The 24573-nt window shown below is 37.0% G+C and overlaps 1 protein-coding gene and 1 pseudogene across 2 annotated transcripts in view; one reads left to right on the forward strand and one right to left on the reverse strand.

Moving 5' to 3' along the window:
* Window positions 1-11929: 11929 nt before the first annotated feature.
* LOC125171599 (tRNA selenocysteine 1-associated protein 1-like) lies at window positions 11930-12717 on the forward strand (annotated as a pseudogene).
* A 6787-nt stretch (window positions 12718-19504) lies between these two features.
* Window positions 19505-24573, reverse strand: part of ITGAV (integrin subunit alpha V) — a 93747-nt gene continuing 88678 nt past the window's right edge. Inside the window, exons 29-30 of one of the 2 annotated variants that reach the window (XM_047870107.1) lie at window positions 23977-24099; window positions 19505-23244 (exon numbers count right to left, since the gene is read on the reverse strand). In XM_047870107.1, coding sequence (XP_047726063.1) covers window positions 23149-23244; window positions 23977-24099 — 219 coding nt within the window. In that variant the 3' untranslated portion in view covers window positions 19505-23148. Of the gene's footprint in view, window positions 23245-23976; window positions 24100-24143; window positions 24479-24573 lie in introns of those variants that run through there. The other variant, XM_047870108.1, reaches the window with a different exon arrangement.

Below are 24573 nucleotides of genomic sequence, written 5' to 3' on the forward strand. Positions count from 1 at the left end.
TCTCATGGCTTGTGAGTCCGAGACCCCATCCGGCTCTGTGCTGACAGCTCAGAACCTGGAGCCTGCTTCGGATTCTGTCTCCCTCACTCTCTGCCTCTCCCCCGTTCATGCTCTGTCTCTGTCTCTCAAAAGTAAATAAACGTTAAAAAAAAATTTTTAATGGAGCACCATCTACGTGTCTGAAGCCCAGAGATGTGTAATAGTACCATGTGTTTGGAAATTTGAGCAATGATTGTGACAGAGTGGCAGTGTTTTAGATTGAAAAGGAGAGTGAAGATCAGGTCATTAAAAAAATAATAGCAGACACCTCTATAGTAATTACTGTGTCCACACACTGTTTAAGCACTTCATATGTGCTAACTCCTGTAATAACCCTCCAGATGTGCATAGGGACATTGACATACACTGCAAGTTATTACGAAGTAGTGAAAGAAATTAATCAGGGAAGGGACTTGGCACCAGTCTACCTAGCAGGATCACTTTGCTATCCGTATGAAAGTGGGATTACTGAAGGATAGATTGTAGGAGAGGAGGCCAGTTCAGAGGTGTTTCCAAAAGCCAGTGAGGAGATGCAGAAGTCTTGTGACACTGGAAAGGAGAGGAAAGGCATGGGAGATTCAGTTTTTAGGGCTAGAATCAACAGAGATAGTTGATTGGGTGGGGAAGGGAGATATGTTCGGTATGATACCCAAATTGTCAGACTGAGGATCTTGAGTGGCTGCTTATGTCATCATCAAGATTGACTGGTAATATAGGCTACAGAATAGATGATAGGCTGTGTGTTCAGCTGTGGTCTCTTTGCATTTGGAGATCTCCTAATATAATACAAATGTTATCTGATCGTGACATCATATCATTTTCCATCATAGTTGATTCAGCTGTTTCGGTTGATTGGATGTCCCTTTCCACCCTCACCATTTTTATGTGTCTTCCTCCTAATGTTTCCAACTTCCTGGAAAAAAAAACAAACTCCTTGGTAGTGGAAAATTATTCTTTGCCCAAGGGCATGAAAATAATACCTGTTTAACCACAAAGATAATAATAATAGGCATGTTATATATATTATCTCACTGTATCTTTAGAGCAATCCTATGAATTAGTTTTCATTATCCTGTTTATCAAATGGAAACACTGAAGATCAGAGAGGCTACTTACCGTCTTGCTCAAGGCTGTACTAATAATATGTGACTTTGTCTTTCTGCACTTTTTGAAGCTACATGAGCTGTTTAGTGATTTCTAGACAAAAATAAACTATGTGAGCTATGTAAGTTTTGGAAAACAGATGCCAAAGTGAGGTGCCTCACATTAAACACTATTGTTCCACCCCTGCTTTGCCCTGCCTGTGTGAGCAGGAGCTACTGGTGGGGGGCAGGGGCGGGGTGGAATGCAGGGAGCCTTTATCAGCCTCATCAAGCTGTTTTTGTTGCATTTTCTTCCAAGTTACCTCTGCTCCTGGAGAGAGGAAAGGAGAAAATGGAAATGGCTCCAAAAACCTGACTGGCAGATCAGAAAGGAAGGAAGACTGCCAGGATTTCTGTCATCTGCCTTATGGTGGCCAGATCTTCTTTAATATGTTAAAAGCTGACCTTCCAGAGGCAAAGCCACTGATTTCATGGCCCCAGTAGAGGGTGGACATCAAATCCTTCAATACTGTGGAGTGTTTAAAGAAAAGCTTTGCCTATCAAGATGGTTTTTAGAGGATTTTTAAATGTTCCAATACTCATATAGTTTATGCCTAATTTCTGCACAATATACAAAAACCATATTATCTCATGCGATCAGGGCTAGTATTTAGCGAATCAAAAAAAGTTGGTCAAGAGACAAATCAATAGATCTTAAATATGTTTTAAACTGTTTGTTTTATCTTAAAATAAGTACATTTATTTACCACTCTTTTGATATAGGGCCAAGATATTTTTTAAGTATCTAACCACAACCTAGGGTTTGAAGTCATAAACCACAATTATAATGAACCTCTATGATTTGCAGTTTGAGTTTAAGTGGAAGGAGCTCTTAAAGACTCCTGACAAGCAAGCTGAGTGCCAATTCGTTCTATTTAATTTTTTCCCAATTTTTTACAATTTTTTCACCTACTTCGTGTTAAACTTTGTTTTCATAGAAAAATACACTTTGCTCAAATTTATATTTCACCCATTCCTTAAAATACATAGCAAAAATAAGTTTCAGAAGAGACATAACTGAATTTTTGGCACACACGCAGAAAGCAAAACCAAGCAGACTTTCCGGAAGGTGAATCCTGCTAACTCCATGTGGGTTACTTGTCAGTCAGTGTGTTTTACAGAGGAATGGAAGCTGCCAACTGATGTAGGAAGTTATTTTCAAGTTCATAATCTAGGATACTGTTCATGCTTGATACAATGTAACTATTAGTGTTAGAAATTCTTCATTTTTATTTTAAAAAAATACTGCCAGAGCCATCAAAAAGCAAAGTATACTACCATACATATATTATATAATAACTTTTTACTGCCTAAGATCTGCTGGTACCTCCCAATTGCTCTTAGCATAAAGTCCATAATCCCTAATAGACTTACAAAGCCATTTGCTATCTATCCTCTGACTACCTAGGCTCATCTCTGAATATTTGCTACATAAACATACTTTGCTGTGCACACGTGCACACACACACAGACACACACACGCGCGCACACACACACAGAGCGTGTACAGAGAGAGCACCAGCGAAGAGACAAAGCATTTCTTTTACTCCCTCAAATTAGACTTATTTGAGTTGCCCCTAGACCTTCATATGTTGATTTCCTCTGCCTGGAACTCTAGTCCTTCACATCTTTAACTGGTAAGCTCCCATAGAGCCCGAAAGGTTAGTTTAGATATTCCTTCCTCCAGAATACATTTCCTAACACCCTTAGCTTTGATTAGGTGCCCCTCATATGAGCTTTCACATCACCTCATATTTCCCCTTAGAATTCTATTATTTAAAACAGATTGCTCCTAAGAAGAATAGGGTTAGATTCCTGTGAGTCTCTGGTTCACAAAATTTTTATCAACTGATCAATGCATAACTTGTTTTATGTGTGTCTTTGTTTAAAGACACCTTATTACATTTTGTTAGTTCATTAACATTGAGCTCACAGCCAATAATACTATAACTCATGCCTGAAAGAACTTTTTCTAACACATGTACTTTCTCTGTAAGAAACATCACAGCCTTCTTGGGCTTAGGAACACTAGACAGCACTTCAGCACTGTAATTAAGGGCCATTTTATTTTTTATTTATTTATTTTTTTAATATATGAAATTTATTGTCAAATTGGTTTCCATACAACACCCAGTGCTCATCCCAAAATGTTCCCTCCTCAATACCCATCACCCACCCTCCCCTCCCTCCCACCCCCCATCAATCCTCAGTTTGTTCTCAGTTTTTAACAGTCTCTTATGCTTTGGCTCTCTCCCACTCTAACCTCTTTTTTTTTTCCTTCCCCTCCCCCATGGGTTTCTGTTAAGTTTCTCAGGATCCACATAAGAGTGAAACCATATGGTATCTGTCTTTCTCTGTATGGCTTATTTCACTTAGCATCACACTCTCCAGTTCCATCCACGTTGCTACAAAGGCCATATTTCATTTTTTCTCATTGCCACGTAGTATTCCATTGTGTATATAAACCACAATTTCTTTGTCCATTCATCAGTTGATGGACATTTAGGCTTTTTCCATAATTTGGCTATTGTTGAGAGTGCTGCTATGAACATTGGGGTACAAGTGCCCCTATGCATCAGTACTCCTGTATCCCTTGGATAAATTCCTAGCAGTGCTATTGCTGGGTCATAGGGTAGATCTATTTTTAATTTTTTGAGGAACCTCCACACTGTTTTCCAGAGCAGCTGCACCAGTTTGCATTCCCACCAACAGTGCAAGAGGGTTCCAGTTTCTCCACATCCTCTCCAGCATCTATAGTCTCCTGATTTGTTCATTTTGGCCACTCTGACTGGCATGAGGTGATATCTGAGTGTGGTTTTGATTTGTATTTCCCTGATAAGGAGCGACATTGAACATCTTTTCATGTGCCTGTTGGCCATCCGGATGTCTTCTTTAGAGAAGTGTCTATTCATGTTTTCTGCCCATTTCTTCACTGGGTTATTTGTTTTTCGGGTGTGGAGTTTGGTGAGCTCTTTATAGATTTTGGATACTAGCCGTTTGTCCGATATGTCATTTGCAAATATCTTTTCCCATTCCGTTGGTTGCCTTTTAGTTTTGTTGGTTGTTTCCTTTGCTGTGCAGAAGCTTTTTATCTTCATAAGGAATTAAGGGCCATTTTAAACAACAGAATAAATAATGGAAAGTACAAAACTGAAAAAAAAATCGCACTGAGTAGACCACCAAAAGGACACATTATGAGAGCAGAAGGAAGAAGGAAGAGCATCACCTTGCTTGACTTCAGCTGGGAATGTGAATGCTGTGTAACTAAAATTTTTCACTGATCTGCACATTTCCGTGAATAACCATGAAAGTACTGATTTGGGGGTGACAAATACATTTCAGCAAACAGGCAAATTCAGAAATATGGAATCATGAATGAGGAGGAACTACTCCTGTGTGTGTGTAATCTATATAATACATTTCTTTTGGTGTAAGTAAGAAAGACTGGATAAAAGAAATTGTAGGGAAGTCAAATGATTCTGAAAAAAAGATGAACGCTATCAAGAATTAAGAAAGAGGGGCGCCTGGGTGGCGCAGTCGGTTAAGCGTCCGACTTCAGCCAGGTCACGATCTCGCGGTCCCTGAGTTCGAGCCTCGCGTCAGGCTCTGGGCTGATGGCTCAGAGCCTGGAGCCTGTTTCCGATTCTGTGTCTCCCTCTCTCTCTGCCCCTCCCTCGTTCATGCTCTGTCTCTCTCTGTCCCAAAAATAAATAAACGTTGAAAAAAAAAATTTTTTTTGAAAAAAAGAATTAAGAAAGAATCTGCCCCTGCAGTCCCAGAATCCAGGCATGCCCTAATGCAAGGCTAGCCCCCTATATACCAGGCCGACAACCTTCAGACTCAGCGTCCAGTCTAGCTCCTATGGCCCCAAATTCCAGGCCTGCTCCACTGCCTGAATGGCCCCTATGGCCCCAGTCTCTAGGCCCACCACAGCCCTAGACCAGCACCCATGCACCCAGGCTCAAGTGGACTCTGTGTCCAGGACTTCCTCCTCGATTCAGGCACCACGCTTGCCTCCATCAACATCCATCAATATCCAGAAATCAGTTGTGATACACCACAATAACAAAATGAAGGATAAAAGTTTAATAATTTAAAAGTTCTCAATAGTTTCAGAAAAGGCATTTGACAAAACTTAACACCCTTTCATGATAAAAAACATTCTCAACAAATCAGATTGAAGAAATGTACCTCAACATGAAGGCAGATATGACAAGACCACAGCTAACATCATGCTCAATAGTGAAAACTGAGGAGTACTGGGGTGGCTCAGTCGGTGGAGCATCCGACTTTGGCTCAGGTCATGACCTCACAGTTTGTGGGTTTCAAGCTCTGCTTTAGGCTCTGTGCTGATAGCTCGGAGCCTGGACCCTGCTTCAGATTCTGTGTCTCCATCTCTCTCTGCCACTCCCCAGCTCGTGCTCTCGCTCTCTCTCTCTCTCTCTCTCAAAAGTAAATAAACTTAAAAAAATGTTTTTTAAAAAGAGTGAAAACTGAAAGCTTTTCCTCCAAGATCAGGAAAAAAAACAAAGATTCCCACTGTTATCACTTTTAATAAATATAGTACTAGAAGTTCTAGCCAAAGCAAATAGAGAAGAAAAAGAGATAAAAAGCATCCAAGCCATAGAGGAAGAAGTAAAATTGTTTGCAGATGACATGATCTTATATATAGAAAATCCTTAAGACTCCATCAAAACTATTAGGACTATTAACAAATTTAGTAAGGTTGTAGGATACTAAATTAACATACAAAAATCAGTTGCATTTCTATACACTAATAATGCATGATTCAAAAAAGAAATTAAGAAAACAATTCCCTTTACAATAGCATCAAAAACAAAAGCAAACAAAAAAACTTTAGGAATAAATTTAACCAAGGAGGTGAAAGACCTGTACACTGAAAACTGTAAAACACTGATAAAAGAAATTAAGACACAGAATTAATGAATAGAAATCCCTTGTTCATGAATTGAAAAAAATAATATTGTTAAAATGTCCAACTCCCTACAGCCATCTATAATTCAATGCAATACCTATCAAAATTCTAGTGGCATTTTTCACAGAAATAGAAAAAAATAAGACAACATAAATAAAAGGCATCCAAATTGGCAAGGAGGAGGTCAAACTTTCACTCTTAGCAGATGACATGCTACTCTATGTGGAAAACCCAAAAGACTCCATTGAAAAATTGTAGAATTGATCCATGATTTCAGTGAAATAGCAGGATATAAATCAATGTACAGAAATCGGTCACATTTCTATACACCAATAATGAAGCAGCAGAAAGAGAAATCAAGGAATCGATCCCATTTACAATTGCACCAAAAACCATGAAATACCTCGGAATAAGCTTAAACAAAGAGGTAAAAAATCTATACGCTGAAAACCATAGGAACCTTATGACAAAAATTGAAAACGACACAAAAAAATGGAAAAAACAATCCATGTTCATGGATTGAAAGAACAAATATTGTTAAAATGTTGATACTACCCAAAGCAATCTACATATCCAATGCAACTCCTATCAAAATAACACCAGTATTCTTCACAGAGCTAGAACAAACAATCCTAAAATCTGTATGGAACCAGAAAAGACCCTGAATAGCCAAAGCAATCCTGAAAAGGAAAACCAAAGCTGGAGGCATCACAATTCAAACTTCAAGCTTTATTAAAAGTTATAATCATCAAGACAATATGGTACTGGCACAAAAACAGAAACATAGGTCAATGGAACAGAATAGAGAACCCAGAAATGAACCCACATGTATATGGTCAACTGATCTTTGACAAAGAAGGAAAGAATATCCAATGGAAAAAAGACAGACCCTTTAGCAAATGGTGTTGGGAAAACTGGACAGTGACATGCAGAAGAATGAATCTGGACCCTTTCTTATTCCATACATAAAAATAAACCCAAAATGGATGAAAGACCTAAATATAAGACAAGAAACAATCAAAATCCTAGAGGAGGAGAACACAGGCAACAACCTATTTGACCTTGGCCACAACAACTTCTTACTTGACATGTCTCCAGAGGCAAGGGAAACAAAAGCAAAAATGAACTATTGGGACCTCATCAAGATAAAAAGCTTCTGCTCAGCGAAGGAAACAATCAGCAAAACTAAAAGTCAACCGACAGAATGGGAGAAGATATTTGCAAACGACATATCAGATAAAGGGTTAGTATCCAAAATCTATAAAGAACTTAACAAACTCAACACCCTAAAAACAAATAATCCATGAAGACATAGGCAAAAGACATGAATAAACACTTTTCCAAAGAAGACATCCAGATGGCAAACAGACACATGAAAAAATGCTCAACATCACTCATCATCAGGGAAATACAAATCAAAACCACAATGAGATACCACCTCACACCTGTCAGAATGGCTAAAATTAACAACTCAGGCAACAACAGATGTTGGTGAGGATGCAGAGAAAGAGGAACACTTTTGCACTGCTGGTGGGAATGCAAACTGGTGTAGCCACTGTGGAAAACATTATGGAGGTTCCTCAAAAACATAAAATTAGGACTACCCTACGATCCAGCAATTGCACTACTAGGTATATATACAAAGGCTACAGGTGTGCTGTTTTGGAGGGGCACATTGCCTCAATGTTTATAGCAGCACTATTGACAATAACCAAAGTATTGAAAGAGCCCAAATATCCATCAATGGGTGAATGGATAAAGAAAATGTGGTGTATATATATATATATATATATACACACACATATATATACATATATATATACATATATATACACACACATATATATACATATATATATACATATATATATATATATACACACACATATATACATATATATGTGTGTGTATATATATATATATATATACACACACACACACAATGGAGTATTACTCGGCAATCAAAAAAAATGAAATCTTGCCATTTGCAACAACGTGAATAGAACTTGAGTGTATTATGCTAAGCAAAATAAGTCAGAGAAAGACAAATGTCATATGATTTCACTCATATGAGGAACTTAAAATACAAAACAGATGAACATAAGGGAAGGGAAACAAAAATAATATAAAAATAGAGAGGGAGACAAACCATAAGATACTCTTAAACACGGAGAACAAACTGAGGGTTGCTGGCAGGATGTTGGGTGGAGGGAAGGGCCAAAGGGGTGAGGGGCATGAAGGAGGACACTTGTTGGGCTGAGCACTGACTGTTATATGTAAGTGATGAATCACTAAATTCTATTCCTGAAATTGTTATTACACTCTATGTTAACTAACTTGGATTTAAATTAAAAATAAAAATGAATAAGCAAGTAAAATTTAGAAAAAGAAATAGAAAAAATAATCCTATAATTCATATGGAACCACAAAAGAATGTGAATTAGCCAAAACAATCCTGAGGGGGAGAAAAAAAAAAAGCTGGAGACATTACATTGCCTGATTTCAAAATGTGCTATGAAGCTATAGTAGTCAGAACAGCACAGAACTGGTGTAAAAAGAGACATATGGATGAATGAAACAGAATAAAGAGCCCAGATATAACTCTAGACATTTATGGTCAACTAATCTTTGACAAATTGCCAAGAACACAACAATGGAGAAGGACAGTTTCTTCAAAAAATGGTATTGGGGAAATTAGTTATCCACATATAAAAGAATGAAATCACACCCTTATCTCATTCAATAAATAAAAATCAACTCAAAATAGGCTAAAGACTTAACTGTAATACCTGAAACTATACAACTACTTGAAGAAAACAAAGGGGAACACTTCTTGATATTAATCTTGTCAATGATTTTGCACATGACTCCAGAAGCACCATCATTAGGAGCAGAAAAGAGTGAGACTACATCATTCGTAAAAGCTTCTGCACAACAAAGGAAACAACCAACAGAGACAACCTATGGAATGGGAGAAAATATTTACAAACCATACATCTTATAAGGAATTTAAGCAACTCAATCACAAGAAAACAAATAAACCAATTTTAAAATCGGCAAGTAGAATAGAGAGCCCAGGAATAAACCCAAGCAAAAACTATTTATGACAAAGAGGCAAAAATATACAATGGGGAAATGACAGTCTCTTCAATAAACGGTGCTGGGAGAACTGAACAGCCACATGCAAAAGGAATGAAACAACTACTATTTTACACCAAATACAAAAAATAACTCAAAATGGATTAAAGGCCTGAGGAGCAGCTGGCTGGCTCAGTAGGCGAAGCATACAACTCCTGACCTCGGGGTTGTGAGTTCAAGCCCCACATTGGGTGTAGAGATTCCTTAAAAATAAAATCTAAAAAAAAAAAAAATGGATTAAAAACATGAGTGGAAGATTTAAGCTATAAACTTTTAGAAGAAAACATAAGCAATAAACTCCTTGACATCCACCTTGACAGTGAGTTCTTATATTTATTTATTTTTCTCTAGAATTTTTTACTTTTGTACATTTGCCTAATTATTAATTTCCCATAATAGACTCTTAAAGACAGTGAGTTCTTAGATCAGACTCTAAAAGCAAAGGCGACAAAAGCAAAAACAAAGAAGTGCAACTACATCAAATTAAAGAACATCAGCATAACAAAGGAAACCATCAGCAAAGGAAACCATCAGCAAGCCAGGGCATCTGGGTGGCTCAGTCAGTTAAGTGTCCGACTTCAGCTCAGGTCACGATGTCAGTGGTTTGTGGGTTCCAGCCCCGCGTGGGGCTCTGGGTTGACAGCTCAGAGCCTGGAGCTTGGAGCCTGCTTCAGATTCTCTGTCTCCCTCTCTGTCTCTCTCTCTGCCCCTCCCCTGCTTGTGCTCTGTCTCCTTCTCTCAAAAATAAATAAACATTAAAAAAATTTTTTTTCAAAAAAAATGAAAAGGCAATCCATGGAATGGGAGAAAATATTTGTAAATAATATATCTGACAAGAGGTTAATATCCAAAATATATAAAGGACTCACACAACTGGGCAATCCGATTAAAAACTGGTCAAAGGACTTTGGTGGGCATCTGATTGGTTCAGTCAGTTAACCATTCGACTTTTGGTTTTGACTAAGGTCATGACCTCATAGTTCATGAGATTGAGCCCCAAGTCTGGCTCCGTGCTGAGAGCATGGAACCTATTTGGGATTCTCTCTCCCCCTCTCTCTCCGCCCCTCTCTCTCTCTGCCCCTCTCTGTTCATGCTCCCTTTCTCTCTCTCTAAATAGCTAAGCTTATTTTTTAAATAAACTTTTTTTTTTAATTTTTTTTCAACATTTATTTATTTTTGGGACAGAGAGAGACAGAGCATGAACGGGTGAGAGGCAGAGAGAGAGGGAGACACAGAATCGGAAACAGGCTCCAGGCTCTGAGCCATCAGCCCAGAGCCCGACGCGGGGCTCGAACTCAGGGACCGCGAGATCATGACCTGGCTGAAGTCGGACGCTTAACCGACTGCGCCACCCAGGCGCCCCTAAATAAACTTTTTTAAAAAATTGGGCAGAGGACCTGAAATAGACATTTTTCCAAAGAAGACATGCCAATGGTCAACAGACACATGAAAAGATGCTCAACATCACTCATCATCAGGGAAATGCAAATCAAAACCACAATGAGATACCACCTCACTCACACCTGTTACAATGACCAGAATCCAAAAACAAGAAATAACAAATGTCGATGAAGATGTGGAGAAAAGGGAACCCTTGAGTCCTGTGGTGGGAATGTAACTCTCCAGCAAGGAAAACAGTATGGAGGTTCTTCAAATAATAAAAAATATAAATTCCATACAATTTATCAATTCTTCTTCTGGATATTTATCCAAAGAAAATGAATAAACTAATTTAAAAAGATATCTGTACTCTCATGTTCTTTGAAGCGATTTTTTAAATAGCTAAGATATAAAAACAACATAAGTGTCCTTCAGTGGATGAATGGACAAAGAAAATGTGTTACACAGACAGACAGACACACACACACCCACACACACACACTGGAATATTATTTAGCCGCAAAAAAGAATGAAATCTTGCCATTAGTGACAACATGGATGGAATTGAGGGCATTATGCTAAATGAAATAAGTCACACAGAGAAAAAAAAATACCTATGATCTCGTTTATATGTGAAATTAAACAACAACAATAACAACAAACCAAGCTCAGATACAGAGAATGGATCGGTGGTTTGCCAGAGGCAGGGAGTGAAGGGTGGGAGAAATAGGCAAAGGGTGTCAAAAGTTATAAACCTCCAGTTATAAAATAAATAAGATACAATGTGCAACATGGTAACTAATATGAAATGCTGTATTGTATAATTAAAAGTTGCTGAAGAGACCTTAAAAGTCCTTAAAATATATATATTATGTAAGTAAAATATATATATTTATGTAAGTAAAATATATAATATTTATGTAAATTATATATATATATACATATATATATATAGTAGCTGTGTATGGTGACAGAAGTTAACTAGACTTAGCGTGATCATTTTGAATATATACAAATATCCAATCATTATATTTTACACCTGAAACTAATATAATGTTAAATGTTAATTACACCATAATTAAAAAAATATATTTTTGAATGTTTATTTATTTTTGAGAGAGAGAGAGAGAGAAGGGCAGAGAGGGAGACACAGAATCTGAAGCAGGCTCCAGGCTCTGAAATGTCAGCACAGATGACTTCTTTGTAGAAATTGACACACTGATTCTAAAATTCATATGAAATTGCATGGGACCGCATATAGCCAAAACAATCTTGAAAAATAAGAACAAAGTAGATGGCCCTCGCTGGTATCCCAGCTGGCTACTTCTCTGTAAAAAGCACAGATTTGGCCACAGCTAAGAAGGGTTTGCATAAACTTAATGGGATACTTCTCCAGGAGCCACACTTGCAAAACGTTTTAAACTAAACTATGCCACTTATGGGAAATAACCAGATAATAGCCCTGAGTACTCCCTTTTTTGAGGGCGGAGGGCTGACTCCAGATGTTGATTTTGGCAAGTTGTATGTATATGGTTGACTGTCAACATCTGCCCCTCCTGTTGAGGAGGCAAGGTGGTTTTGGACCAGGCAGGCAGGTGTGACTAAGGGTTTTGGTTTTATGGAATTCACAGATGAACAGGAACAGAAGCAAACCCTGATAGAATGCCAGGAAGCAGTGAGACTGGGGTCTAAACCAGTGCTTTTGAGCATGGCAATGGCTAAAGTGAGCCATATGAAGCCAGTGGAATATAATCAGATGTGTCTTCATAGCTGTAGCCAGTGTTACTAGCAGTACCAGAATTACCATGCCTAGTGGAGCTATGACCAGAGAACACAGGCAACAACAGCTATAGTTACTCCCAATATGGCTACACCCAGAGCACCACACAGACCTATGAAGAAGTTGGAGATAGTGCACTGAATGATCCCTCGCCATAGCTGGATGTGACTAAGGCCAACAAGGAGTTCATGGAGCAGAGGAAGGAGCTGTATGATGCACTAATGAACTGTCACTGGCAACCTCTGTACATAGTGTCTTCAGAGACCCCCCCCACCCATGACACAGCCAAGACAAAGGAATAGCCAGAATGAATTATGTGAGGGAGAAGACAGAATATTTTGCTTATTTATTTTATTTTTTTTTCTTCCAAGATTTTATTTAAATTCAAGTTAGTTAACATATAGTGTAGTACTGGTTTCAGGAGCAGAATTTAGTGATTCATCACTTATATATAACACCCAGTGCTCTTCCCAACAAGTGCCCTTCTTAATGCCCATCACCCATTTTAGCCCATCCCCCCATCCACCTCCTCTCCAGCCAACCCTCAGTTTGTTCTCTGTAGTTATGAGTCTCTCATGGCTTGCCTTCCTCTCTGTTTTTATCTTATTTTAATTTTCCTTCCCTTCCCCTATGTTCATCTCTTGTGTTTCTTAAATTCCACATAGGAGTGAAATCATATGGTATTTGTCTTTCTCTGGTTTATTTCATTTAGCATAATGCACTCTAGTTCCATCCACATCACTGTAAAAGGCAAGATTTCATTGTTTTGATGGCTGAGTAATATATATATATATATCACTTCTTTATCCATTCATCAGTCGATGAACATTTGGGCTCTTTCCATAATTTGGCTGTTGTTAATAGTGTGGCTATATATGTTAGGGTGTATATGCCCCTTCAAATCAGTATTTTTGTATCCTTTAGATAAATGCCTACTAGTACAATTGCTGGATCATAGGGTAGTTCTAGTTTCAACTTTCTGAGGAACCTCCATATTGTTTTTCCAGAGTGACTGTACCAGTTTGCATTTCTATCAACATTGTTAAGAGTGTTCCCCTTCCTTCTCATCCTCACCAACATCTGTTGTTTCCTGAGTTGTTAATTTTAGTCATTCTGATGGGTGTGAAATGGTATCTCATTGTGGTTTTGATTTGTATTTCCCTGATATTGAGTGAAGTTGAGCATTTTTTCATATGTCTGTTGGCCTTTTGTATGTTTTCTTTGGAGAAATGTCTGTTTATGTCTTCTGTCCATTTCTTCTTAACTGGATTATTTTTTTTTGGTGTTGAGTTTAAGAAGTTCTTTATAAATTCTGGATACTAACCCCTTATCTGATATGTCATTTACAAATATCTTCTCCTGTTCCCTAAGGTGTTTTTTAGTTTTGTTGATTGTTTCCTTTGCTGTGCAGAAGCTTTTTATTTTGATGAAGTCCCAATAGTTCATGTTTGCTTGTGTTTACTAGACGTGTCTAGTAAGAAGTTGCTACAGCCAAGGTCGAATAAGTTGTTTCTGTGTTCTCCTCTAGGAATTTTGATGGTTTCCTGTCTCACATTTCAGTCATTCCTCCATTTTAAGTTTATTTTTGTGTATGTTGTAAAAAAGTGGTTCAGTTTCATTTCTCTGCATGTCGCCATCCAGTTTTCCCAACACCATTTATTGAAGAGACTTTTTTCCATTGGATATTCTTTCCTGCTTTGTCAAAGATTAGTTGTAGATGTGGATTCATTTCTGGGTCTTCCATTCTGTTCCATTATTCTATGTGACTGTTTTTGTGTCAGTACCAAACCGTCTCAATGACTATAGACTTTTAAAATAGTTTGAAGTCCGGATGACTACACGTTTGCTGTTCTTTCTCAAGATTGCTTTGGCTATTCAGGGTCTTTTCTGGTTCCATACAAATTTTAGAATTGTTTGTCCTAGCTCTGTGAAGAATGCTGGTGATATTTTGATAGGGATTGCATTAAATGTGTAGGTTGCTTTGGGTGGTATAGACATTTTAACAATATTTGTTCTTCCAATCCGTGAGCATAGAATGTCTTTCCTTTTCTTTGTGTCATCTTCAATCTCCTTCATAAGTGTTCTACCATTTTCAGAGTACAGATCTTTTACTTCTTTGGTTAGGTTTATTCCTAGGTATCTTATGGTTTTTGGTGCAATTATAAATGGGATCAATTCTTTGATTCAGAAAGAATCCTTGGGTACCTGGGTGGCTCAGTCAGTTAAGTGTCCGACTCTTGGTTTCAGCTCAGGTCATGATCTCACGGTTCATTAGTTTGAGACCTACATCTGGCTCTATGCTAACAGCACGGAGCCTGCTTGAGATTCTCTCTGTTTCTCTCTCTGCTCCTCTCTTGCTCACTTATGCATGTGATCTCTCTCTCTCAACATAAATAAATAAACTTTTAAAAATTTTTAGTTAAAAAAGACAGAATTCCTTTTAAACAAATTATTGCAAGAAATTTTACTTTTGGAAATATGATTTTTAAGATATAGTAATCGACTATTTCCTTACATTATGAATATTCCTGCAATACTGCTGTCTTCATTTGATGGTGAACCATTTCATTTGAGTTTTAAAACCAAGGGACCAACTGTTGAAGAGGGCTGAACAAGGTTAACATTTGTATTTCTTTCAACAAAAATCATTTACTCAATAGGTCTATCCACACTCCTGGAGATAAGGACAGTTTGGGATTATTAACCAAAGCGGATCATATGATTCAAACAGTTACTAAATCCCAGTTTTAGAGGTCTTTTTAGGTAACAGGCATGTAAGTCACTGAGATTATAGTCAGAATATGTAGATTACCTGCTGTAGGTCAAAGAGTAGGCAATTTCATCTACGGCATTTCAGGTAACACTCTCCACCCAACAAAGTTTTCCCAAGTCTGGTGGCTAGGTAGAAGAGAATTCATTAGCCATTCTAGCTGGGATGGCCCAATGTGTGGTAGGAAGTGATGGAGCCAGATAAATATAGACCAAAGTCTTAAGATATGGAGTTTGTTAAAAGACCGGGTCCAGATTTTCAAAAGCCTGCATTGTTTTAGGGGCAAACCTGTTGAAGAGCATTACCAGGCCATCTATGTGAAAGCGCTCCAAACTTGACCTTAATTATATAAATTCCATTAAATAGGTATACATTTTTAAAAAAGAGAACCCAGGAAACTAGGACTTTATGGTTTGGAAAATTGTCAACATATCTAGATTGCAAAAGATGCAAAAATTAAGAGATTCACTGTGAAAAGAGTTTGCAGTAAGGAGAACAAAGAGATTGTGCAAACTTCTGCTAGTATCTCAGAAAGTTTTCTTTGAAGAGATTAAGCATGTGACTCATTGATCCCCTCAAACATCTCAAAAGTAGCCAAAAATAGAGATAGGATCATCCAGCGAAGATATGTAGAGTAGCATCTGGTATGATGGAGTGAGTCTTCTTGATGTACACAGGAGATCCACAAGGTTCTTGAAAATTTTACATCAGCAGAAACACTGCCAGATTTGTCTAAAAGGGCTGAAGTTCAGAGTGAAAAAACATATGGGGCCCACAAAGTGTTCCCAGCAGAAATAGGCTGTTAACAATACAGTACTCAGCTGCAAACGTGCTACATTTCATGGTGGTGGTTGGAGGGTGGGGCAGGGGACGGTAAGGACCACTCAGGGTGTCGGGGCCATGAGCCACAGAGAACTATTCACAGACTTTGAAACCAAATGGAGTTTCCCAGCTGGATTTTTAAGTTGCTTGGGACCAGTGACTTCTTGTTTTTCCTTCTAGTTTTTTTCTTTTTTGAACCAAAATATCTCTGTTAGATGCTTGTTCCACCATGATATGTTGGGAACAGATAACTTTATTTCCTTAGTTTCACAGGCCCACACATAGGGAGAAATTGTATCCCAGGATGGACCATAACTCAAGCCTCATTCATACCTAATTTAGATGATTTAGATGACAAGATTCCGGACATTCAGGCTAATGAGATTAAGGAGGGATTGGGGACTTTGAGTTGCTGCTGTGCCAGTTTGGCTTTGGGTGACTTTGAGATGGGTTTAATGTATTTTGCATGTGAGACTGAAGTAAATCTTTGAGGGCCAGAGGTGGACTCTTGTAGACATAATGCAGCACTCCTTCCCACCACCCACGAAAGATGTCCGTGGCCTAATCCCTGGATGCTGTGTATATATTGCCCTTCATGGCAGAAGGGCTTCACAGTAATTTAAAGCTAATTTATTGTCTAGGGCGTGATAAAGGATTGATGTTCATCCAATGACCAAGATTGCATAGACCTATGAGAGGATACGGAGTGGGTAGGGTGAAGAACTGGATTTGGAAAATTAGAGGTGAGAAGAAGAGACCATCTCTCCCATGGTGTGCAAACCAGATTCACAGGTCTGTTATTGAACCACTGCTATACTGCATGCAGCTGCTTTACGGTTCTCTCGAGAGACTAGGACTGTCCAATGGGAATAAGGTGAAATTAGTTACTGCTATGTCATGTCTGTTACTAGGAGTCACTGAGTACCTGTGAGATGATTGAGAAAAGAGGTTCATTTTTTGCTAGTAATTTAACACCACTTGGTGGTGAAATGCTTGGCTTTGGTTCAGGGGTAAAGTCAAAATCAAAAAGTCAAAGCCAAAATTGGTATTACTACAAAGTAGGAAATTTGCATATTCTTTAATAAACTCTTCCCTTTCGTTCCCTCACTAAAGTACACTGAGAAGTTCAAACTCATTTACTTGTCTTCTAATTAGGTGATAATATCTCTGAATTTTGAAGGTGTTTGTGTCACTTTTAATCTCAAAAACAACTTTAACTGCACTGTTCAAAGATGAGAAAATTTATAAACCATCAACTTTTTATCTCTTATGGGAAATTTAACACGTATCCTACACAAGATCAAGAATAATTTCTATTACCCAGGTGGAGACCATAATTCTCCAAATTAAGTACTAATAATTATATACAGCATTTAGTACTTTTTATGAATAACTTTGTAGTAACTAATTAATATTCTAACTACAAAATTGGCTAAAAAGTAATCCCTAAAGATCCCATTTTGATACCCTAATTTCTGAGAACTGGAACAGAAGAACTTTGAAAGAAATTAGGGGTTTTTTTTTTGTTTTTGTTTTTTTTTTTTTTTAGTAACATGAAGGTAAATTACTGAGTAAAGCTCAATTCCAAAATCTAAATGCTCCTTTTATTAAAACAACACCAATATATGTTTGTTACTTTTCAGAAAATAGGGCTGATAAGGGAAGTGAAGCAGGGTGCAAAAGGAAATCTAACCATATAACTCTCTAGGCAATTCAGAACAGTTGAGAAAGTGATAAAAATATTACTTGGAAAAGTATTGGTGTTGCACCAACTAGTATGCAGGCATCTCAGCCTATTCACTAAATAGTAACAAATCTATTTGTAAATGGTGACTAGTAATCTAGGCATTGTGGCACAGCAGAAAGCATACGGAACTAGGAGTTTGAATATATAAACTGTAGCCCCAATCCTGCCAGTAAAAATTTGGACATGAAATCAACTCTGGGCATCGTTAACAGTACGAAAGGGTGAGGTAAACCCACTCCAACTTGTGATGTTTAGCTGTTTGACCATGATGCACATAGTGGTTTTTTTGTGATTGTACTATTTGGGGTTCATTGAGCTTCCAGACTGTAGGTTGCTACGTTTCATCAAATTTGGCAACTTTTTGGTTTCAAGTTAGTCTACCCCATTTGCTCTCCTGACTCCTTTTCTTTTATGCCTAGATTGACTCACGGGTCGGGAAGGCTATTTATTTTGTAATCCCTCCTCCCACCCACTGTCCACCTGCAGTGCTTCAGTTTAGATGAATCCTATTCATCTCCAAATTCAAGGAGTCTTTCTTCTCTTTTGTCCACTTTTAATCCTCCTGATTAAAAAATCCCCCTGAAATTCTGATTTCAGATATTGCATTTTTTAGTCCTAAGATTTCCACTTGAATCTCTCGTTAATTTCCAAATCTATTTTGAAATGCCCATAAACTTTTACATTTTTCTAGAGTCTTTAACGTATTTTTTATAGTTATTTAGTCATGTCTGCTAAACTGTTTGTGGGTCTCTTTCTACTGACCCATTTTTTTTTTCCTTCAAACCATGGGTACATTTTCCTTTCTTCTCATTTACACACACATGTGACATTGCAGATAAGACATGGCAGTCTTTATAGGTTATCTTCCTCTCAAAGAAACTGCCTAAATGAGCAAATAACTCACAAGTGAGTCACCTCAAATTTGTGGAAGCTTGATTTTTATGCTTTGTTAGGGTCAGCCATTGGCTTTGCTCTTCCTCCTAGGGCCAGTTAATCAATCTTGGGATGTAGTATTTATTCCTAAGGCATAGGAGTTTTCAATGGAAAGAATGGGTGTTTCAAAGCTCCTGTCACTGGGTAAGACATGAACTCCAATCTTGTTTCTCCTACAGCGGACAGAGCTAAAATAACTGTGCAGCTCTTTCAACCTTTTGTTTGCTGTTTCCTTTTGGGCTCCTTGGAGTTTCACTAGAGGAGGGTCAGAGTCAGGGTCGGAAAAGGATTTGAAGCATGGCTCTTTCTTTTCCTGGATTTCCCCCTGCACCTTTTAGCCATGATGGCAATACCATAATTGCAGGAAATGAGAGGGCCCTTTTCTGCTTGCATTCTACCCACACAACAGAAAGTAACTTCCAGGAAAAAGGTGGTTCCCCACTTTAAGAGTCAAATCCCCTTCACTTTCTGCCAGCATTTGGTAACTTCAGTGTTTTCAAAAAGTTTTTTTTTTCCTTTTTCCTTTGTTCATCGTTTACCATTATTATCTGATAAAAGCCACCCTGCCATTATTGGAATTTGAAACCCATTTTAAATGTTCAATGTCTATGATTCTGTGATCTGTAATAGGTGTCTTTTAACATTCAGTTCCTTTTGCTCTTCTGTGTTACTTTTCTTCAAATAAATAGCACTCTTAAGAATTCAGACTTTTAGAGATGTACCTCTTTGACGTCATCTTTTTAGTGCATTATTACTGGCTTATGTGATTAAAAAACAAAACATCACAGAAGGAAAATATAAAGTCCATACACAAAAGTGGCACCATATGCTCAAGTTTATTGAACAGACACAAGTTACACATTGGAAACTAAGCAGAACACTGTACCAGTTTTCACTAACTCAAATCAAGTCAGCAAATGACAAATTTTAGAAGACGCTCATTTTATGTCTCACCCAATGTGGGTGATCATAAGAGAAGCTTAACAAAGAAAATTACATTCTATGTTATTAGATAGCAAGTTAATTTGATATACATAGCTTCCAAGTTACTTTGAGATATTTCAAAGAATTTCAAAACCAGTAGGGAATAGCTCATGCCCAGCTTGAAATAAAATGTAGAATGTACCTTTTAGGGGTAAATAACTTCATTTGTATATCCATAGCAGAATCACTCCTTCCTACTAATCAAAAAATTACTGAGTCTCTATTTAGATTAGGTTTACTAAATTAACAATGACTCTGAAATTATCTAGGTTTGGTTACATTGTTATATTGCACTTGAGATCAATAATTCAAAAATCCAGGACTTGGTACCTCTCCCAAGAAGTTCATTATCTATCAGAAATTACAATGAAATATACACATATACGCATGCTACATGTCCATAGGTTCGCTGTTCAACCTAGCCTACCAACAAGTTAAAAGGGATACTCTCCAAAAACCAGAGCGTTAAGTTATTTCAGTGGCCATTTTTGATCCTTTATTCAATTTCTGAATTTTACATTTTTTAATTTACCAAACTACCCCATATACACACTACCTAAGAGCACTTACAAAGTGGCATTAAGATCGGCAATGGTCCTACACATGTATTCCAAGAATGACTTATTCTTCTCCAAGCTTGGTGTTACACTCTGCAACACAGAAATCTCTATCAACTTACAGATCGTTTGCTTTATAAAAAGCAGCTGAGGAATTACATACTGTACTTCTGCCACTTACATCTCTCTTAGGGTCATCATTAACCATCAAAAATCGTCCACAGTCCTCTTAAGGAAGCCATTATAGTAAGTATAGTCTCTTTTCCTAACACTTTAATTTTCTCTTTATATGAAGTATTGATGAGAATTTACTATGAAGTAGTAGTTTCATAACACAGGTAAAATTGTGGCACTAATGTTTTAATTGTTTTACACTTCAGAATTATTAAGAAATGTATCAGAATTATTACCATAATAATTCAGCACAAGAAAAAGGGAAAGGGGAAAAAAGGAAAGGGGAAAATAAAAAAGGAAAGAATGTCCCCCACGCAAATGTTTCTCAAAGTATCAGTTCTAAAATAAATGCCTAAATAAGAAATTAACAACAGTATCAATATTTCTCACCAATATGAAATGCTTTAAATATCCTCTACCTCACTCATGTTTTTAAAAACTGATCAGATTATAAAAAGTTTACACTCAAGATGGAAATCACAAACATAGCAGTATTTAAAATGTTTGCAAATTAAAACGGCTTTCATAGAACTATTGTTTGACAATTCACATGCTGCTTTAGGGTAAAAAGAATCCCAACATTTTCCCAAACATTTTCCTCGAAGAGTAAGCTTCCCGATTATACTTCTACCATGTGTTTGTAAAGATATACATTTTCATTTTTTAAAATACTATTGCTTAAAACTACAATTCATAAAGGGAATTTAAAACATCATACTTCCAACAACATCCTTCAAACTCCCATACAAGATTATACCTTGAGAAAGAGACCATAAAAGGAACAGAATGTGCAAAAGTAAACAGTAACATTTTTTTTTTTTTTAGAGTGAATTTCTATCCAACATATACTTTCAGGGATGACTATTATAAGGTGGGAAAACAGGTAAAGTGAAAGTTGTCACAGACCAACTTAGTGACTGGTGGCAGACCCTAGGATAAAAATATTTTTTTTCTTAAAAAACTTTAGACTTACTGGCAATAAAAATACTTACTGAATATGACTATGACCTTTTAAGCTACTAATGAAATCTATACTACAAAACCTATTAATTTTGAAATTCATTAAAGCTAAATACAGGGTCTTGTCATGTTCTAACATATATAACTCACGTACCTCTGTTTTATGAATATATTCTGGCTTAGCCACTTGTGTAGGGAATTGAACACAAGATAGGGCAAAGTAAACCTCAATTATATTTAAAGCATAGAAAAATATTCAATTATTTAAGGGAAATATTTATCGTTGCCTAATGAAGACAGCAGTTAAAAACTTATTAAACTCACAATTTCTAAAGCACAACATGATGTAATTGCACAAAATAGGTAAAATTAAGAGTCATTCCCAGACCTTGAGGAACCGTGAATAAAGCACATATTCCTCTAGAAGAAATCATCACCCTAGAGGCATATAAAACTATAACATGCCACCTGTGCAGCTTTTATATAAAAATTCCTAGAAAAGTAATTTAGGTTAATAAAACTATAAAAGTTTTAAAAGGCGCCCAATAACTTGAATTGCTTATAAAAGTAACTTTTAGAAGTCATTTCGATAGCGGAGACTGCTTTTACCCGTGATACCTTGCTTACATAAGGTAGTATCCACAGGAGTAGAATCATGCTGTTGCTAAAAGCGAACTAGTAAACTACTTTAAGAATTTCAACTCCAAGCGTTTCTCACGGGGTTGGGAGTTTAGATGCAGGTTCCTGCAAACTGTAAAAATCCCTCATTAATCTCAACCTATTCTTAGTAACAGTTTGGGAAATATAAGGAAAAATACATATATAGGAAGAAAATAAATTAATCCCAACTAAAAATTCTTGCTCTAAAAGCGTACCATTAATAAGTAACTCTACCAGAGAACTACAAACAGAATCTTATAATTTAAATGCTTTCTTTTGTTGTTGCATTGTAAATATCCAGGCATATACACTGGAACACATGTACTTTGGAAAGGATTCCCAACTGCATATGGCTTTAAGCATCATTAGATCAGGGACAATTAAACTATTACACAAAAGAGGCATTTTTGATTATAAACTTTTTAGTATAGATTGGCTTAAAGGATCTGAAATAGAACCTAAACTTCAACAAATTCAAATGTACTGAAATAGACTGTGGAATAAAACAAAAATAAAAATGTAATAGCATCTACCCAACTGTCATATTAAAATACTACACTTTTGCTATTCCAGGAAAGAATTTTGATGGATCTGCTTTTTTTTTTATTAAAGTTTATCATGTAGGTTTAATATTTTAAAATCCAAGTTCATGCAGTTATAAAGTTAGAAGCTTAAAAACTCAACTGTAGTGTAATGTATATTAACATTAAGTTCCTGCACAAAAGATGTGGATCCGAAGGTCCAAATATGGATTGCTTTGAAACAACAAAAACAACAACAAACAAAACCCAACATACAAAATCAGAAATAGTAATTGTAGGAGGTACTACTTTGTATAAAGTGGTAACTCAGGCACTACCTGTCTTATGTACACAGAAGAAGAACTATCACTTGAAATTTTATTAAATACCTAAAAAACACAAGTCAGTGGATGTGCATTAAATGTATGTCTGAACTTAATTATTAGAAAAAGGTTGACAAATATTGCTCTTGTTTTGTGGTTAATACCAACAGGCACCATCAGCAGTACAGTCTTGGAATTTTATTCCTTGTGAAGGAAACTGAAACCTATGATGAAGGTGGTAATTCTCATGGGTCAGGATGTAGCATAACTTAAAAATCACAGTTAAGTTTCTGAGTTTCCTTCACCATTTTCATGAGGTTGAAGCTGTTCCCTTTCTTGCTCTTCCTGAGGTGGCCGGACACGTTTAAAAAAGCCCATCTGTCAGTTGAGGAAAAACTAACATTACTGCCACATCAGTGAAGAATATTACAAGTATTCTGAGTGACTATATTATCACCAAGAAAACTTAAATGGCACGTCGTACAACTTCCTTAAGATATGCGGTGCTCCTCTCAACAATAGCCAAATTATGGAAAGAGCCTAAATGTCCATCAACTGATGAATGGATAAAGAAATTGTGGTTTATATACACAATGGAGTACTACGTGGCAATGAGAAAGAATGAAATATGGCCTTTTGTATCAATGTGGATGGAACTGGAGAGTGTTATGCTAAGTGAAATAAGTCATACAGAGAAAGACAGATACCATATGTTTTCACTCTTATGTGGATCCTGAGAAACTTAACAGAAACCCATGGGGGAGGGGAAGGGAAAAAAAAAAAAAAAGAGGTTAGAATGGGAGAGGTTAGAGTGGGAGAGAGCCAAAGCATAAGAGACTCTTAAAAAACTGAGAACAAACTGAGGGTTGATGGGTGGAAGGGGGGGAGGGTGGGTGATGGGTATTGAGGAGGGCACCTTTTGGGATGAGCACTGGGTGTTGTATGGAAACCAATTTGACAATAAATTTCATATATTGAAAAAAAAAAAAAGATATGCGGTGCTCCTTATGTATCATTAAAGTTCCTTCTCTATTCTTCCTTCTTTCCCTTCTCCCTTGCCCTTTTCTTCTGCTTCTCCCCGCTCCTGCTCTTCCTAAGTCCATTACTTACCCTGTACATTACAAACACCAAAACAGCCAGCAACAGCAATCCTGCTAACACTGCTAAAATGATCACCCACACAGGCACGGGCATGGGTGCGGGCTGAATGCCCCACGTGACGTTAGTGGTAACCTGGTGGGGGCAAAAAGGTTTTGAGTTTTAAAAATAATTCACCGAATCATTCAACAAATGTCTAAATGCCTACTACATCTTATTTTAATGATACTCACATTATTTTCTTTTGTTGTATATGATAATTTGTGATTGATTACATATTTGGTATCAATAGCATGCACATACACACATAAAATTCCCAACAACAGGTTAACTTCAGAAGTGATAAAGTGATTTTTAAATAGTTAAATCCATCTTTGATATATTAGTCCCATTTTTTCATCCTTAAATTAAAGATCTTTATAATCTTTAGCCTTCACCTATTATAGTTAATTTCCGACTTTCTAACTTTGTGGGGAAAAATTCCCCAAATTTCCACCCATGAGATTTGTATAAGCTAAGAATCTCTTACACAGGACAAGATGCTAAAGTAAAAGGTCGACCTTTAATATTCTGGGGTGAGGGAGTAAAATAATATTTAACTAGGTTATA

The sequence above is a fragment of the Prionailurus viverrinus genome, chromosome C1 (genome assembly GCF_022837055.1).
Source record: "Prionailurus viverrinus isolate Anna chromosome C1, UM_Priviv_1.0, whole genome shotgun sequence".
Taxonomy (NCBI): domain Eukaryota; kingdom Metazoa; phylum Chordata; class Mammalia; order Carnivora; family Felidae; genus Prionailurus; species Prionailurus viverrinus.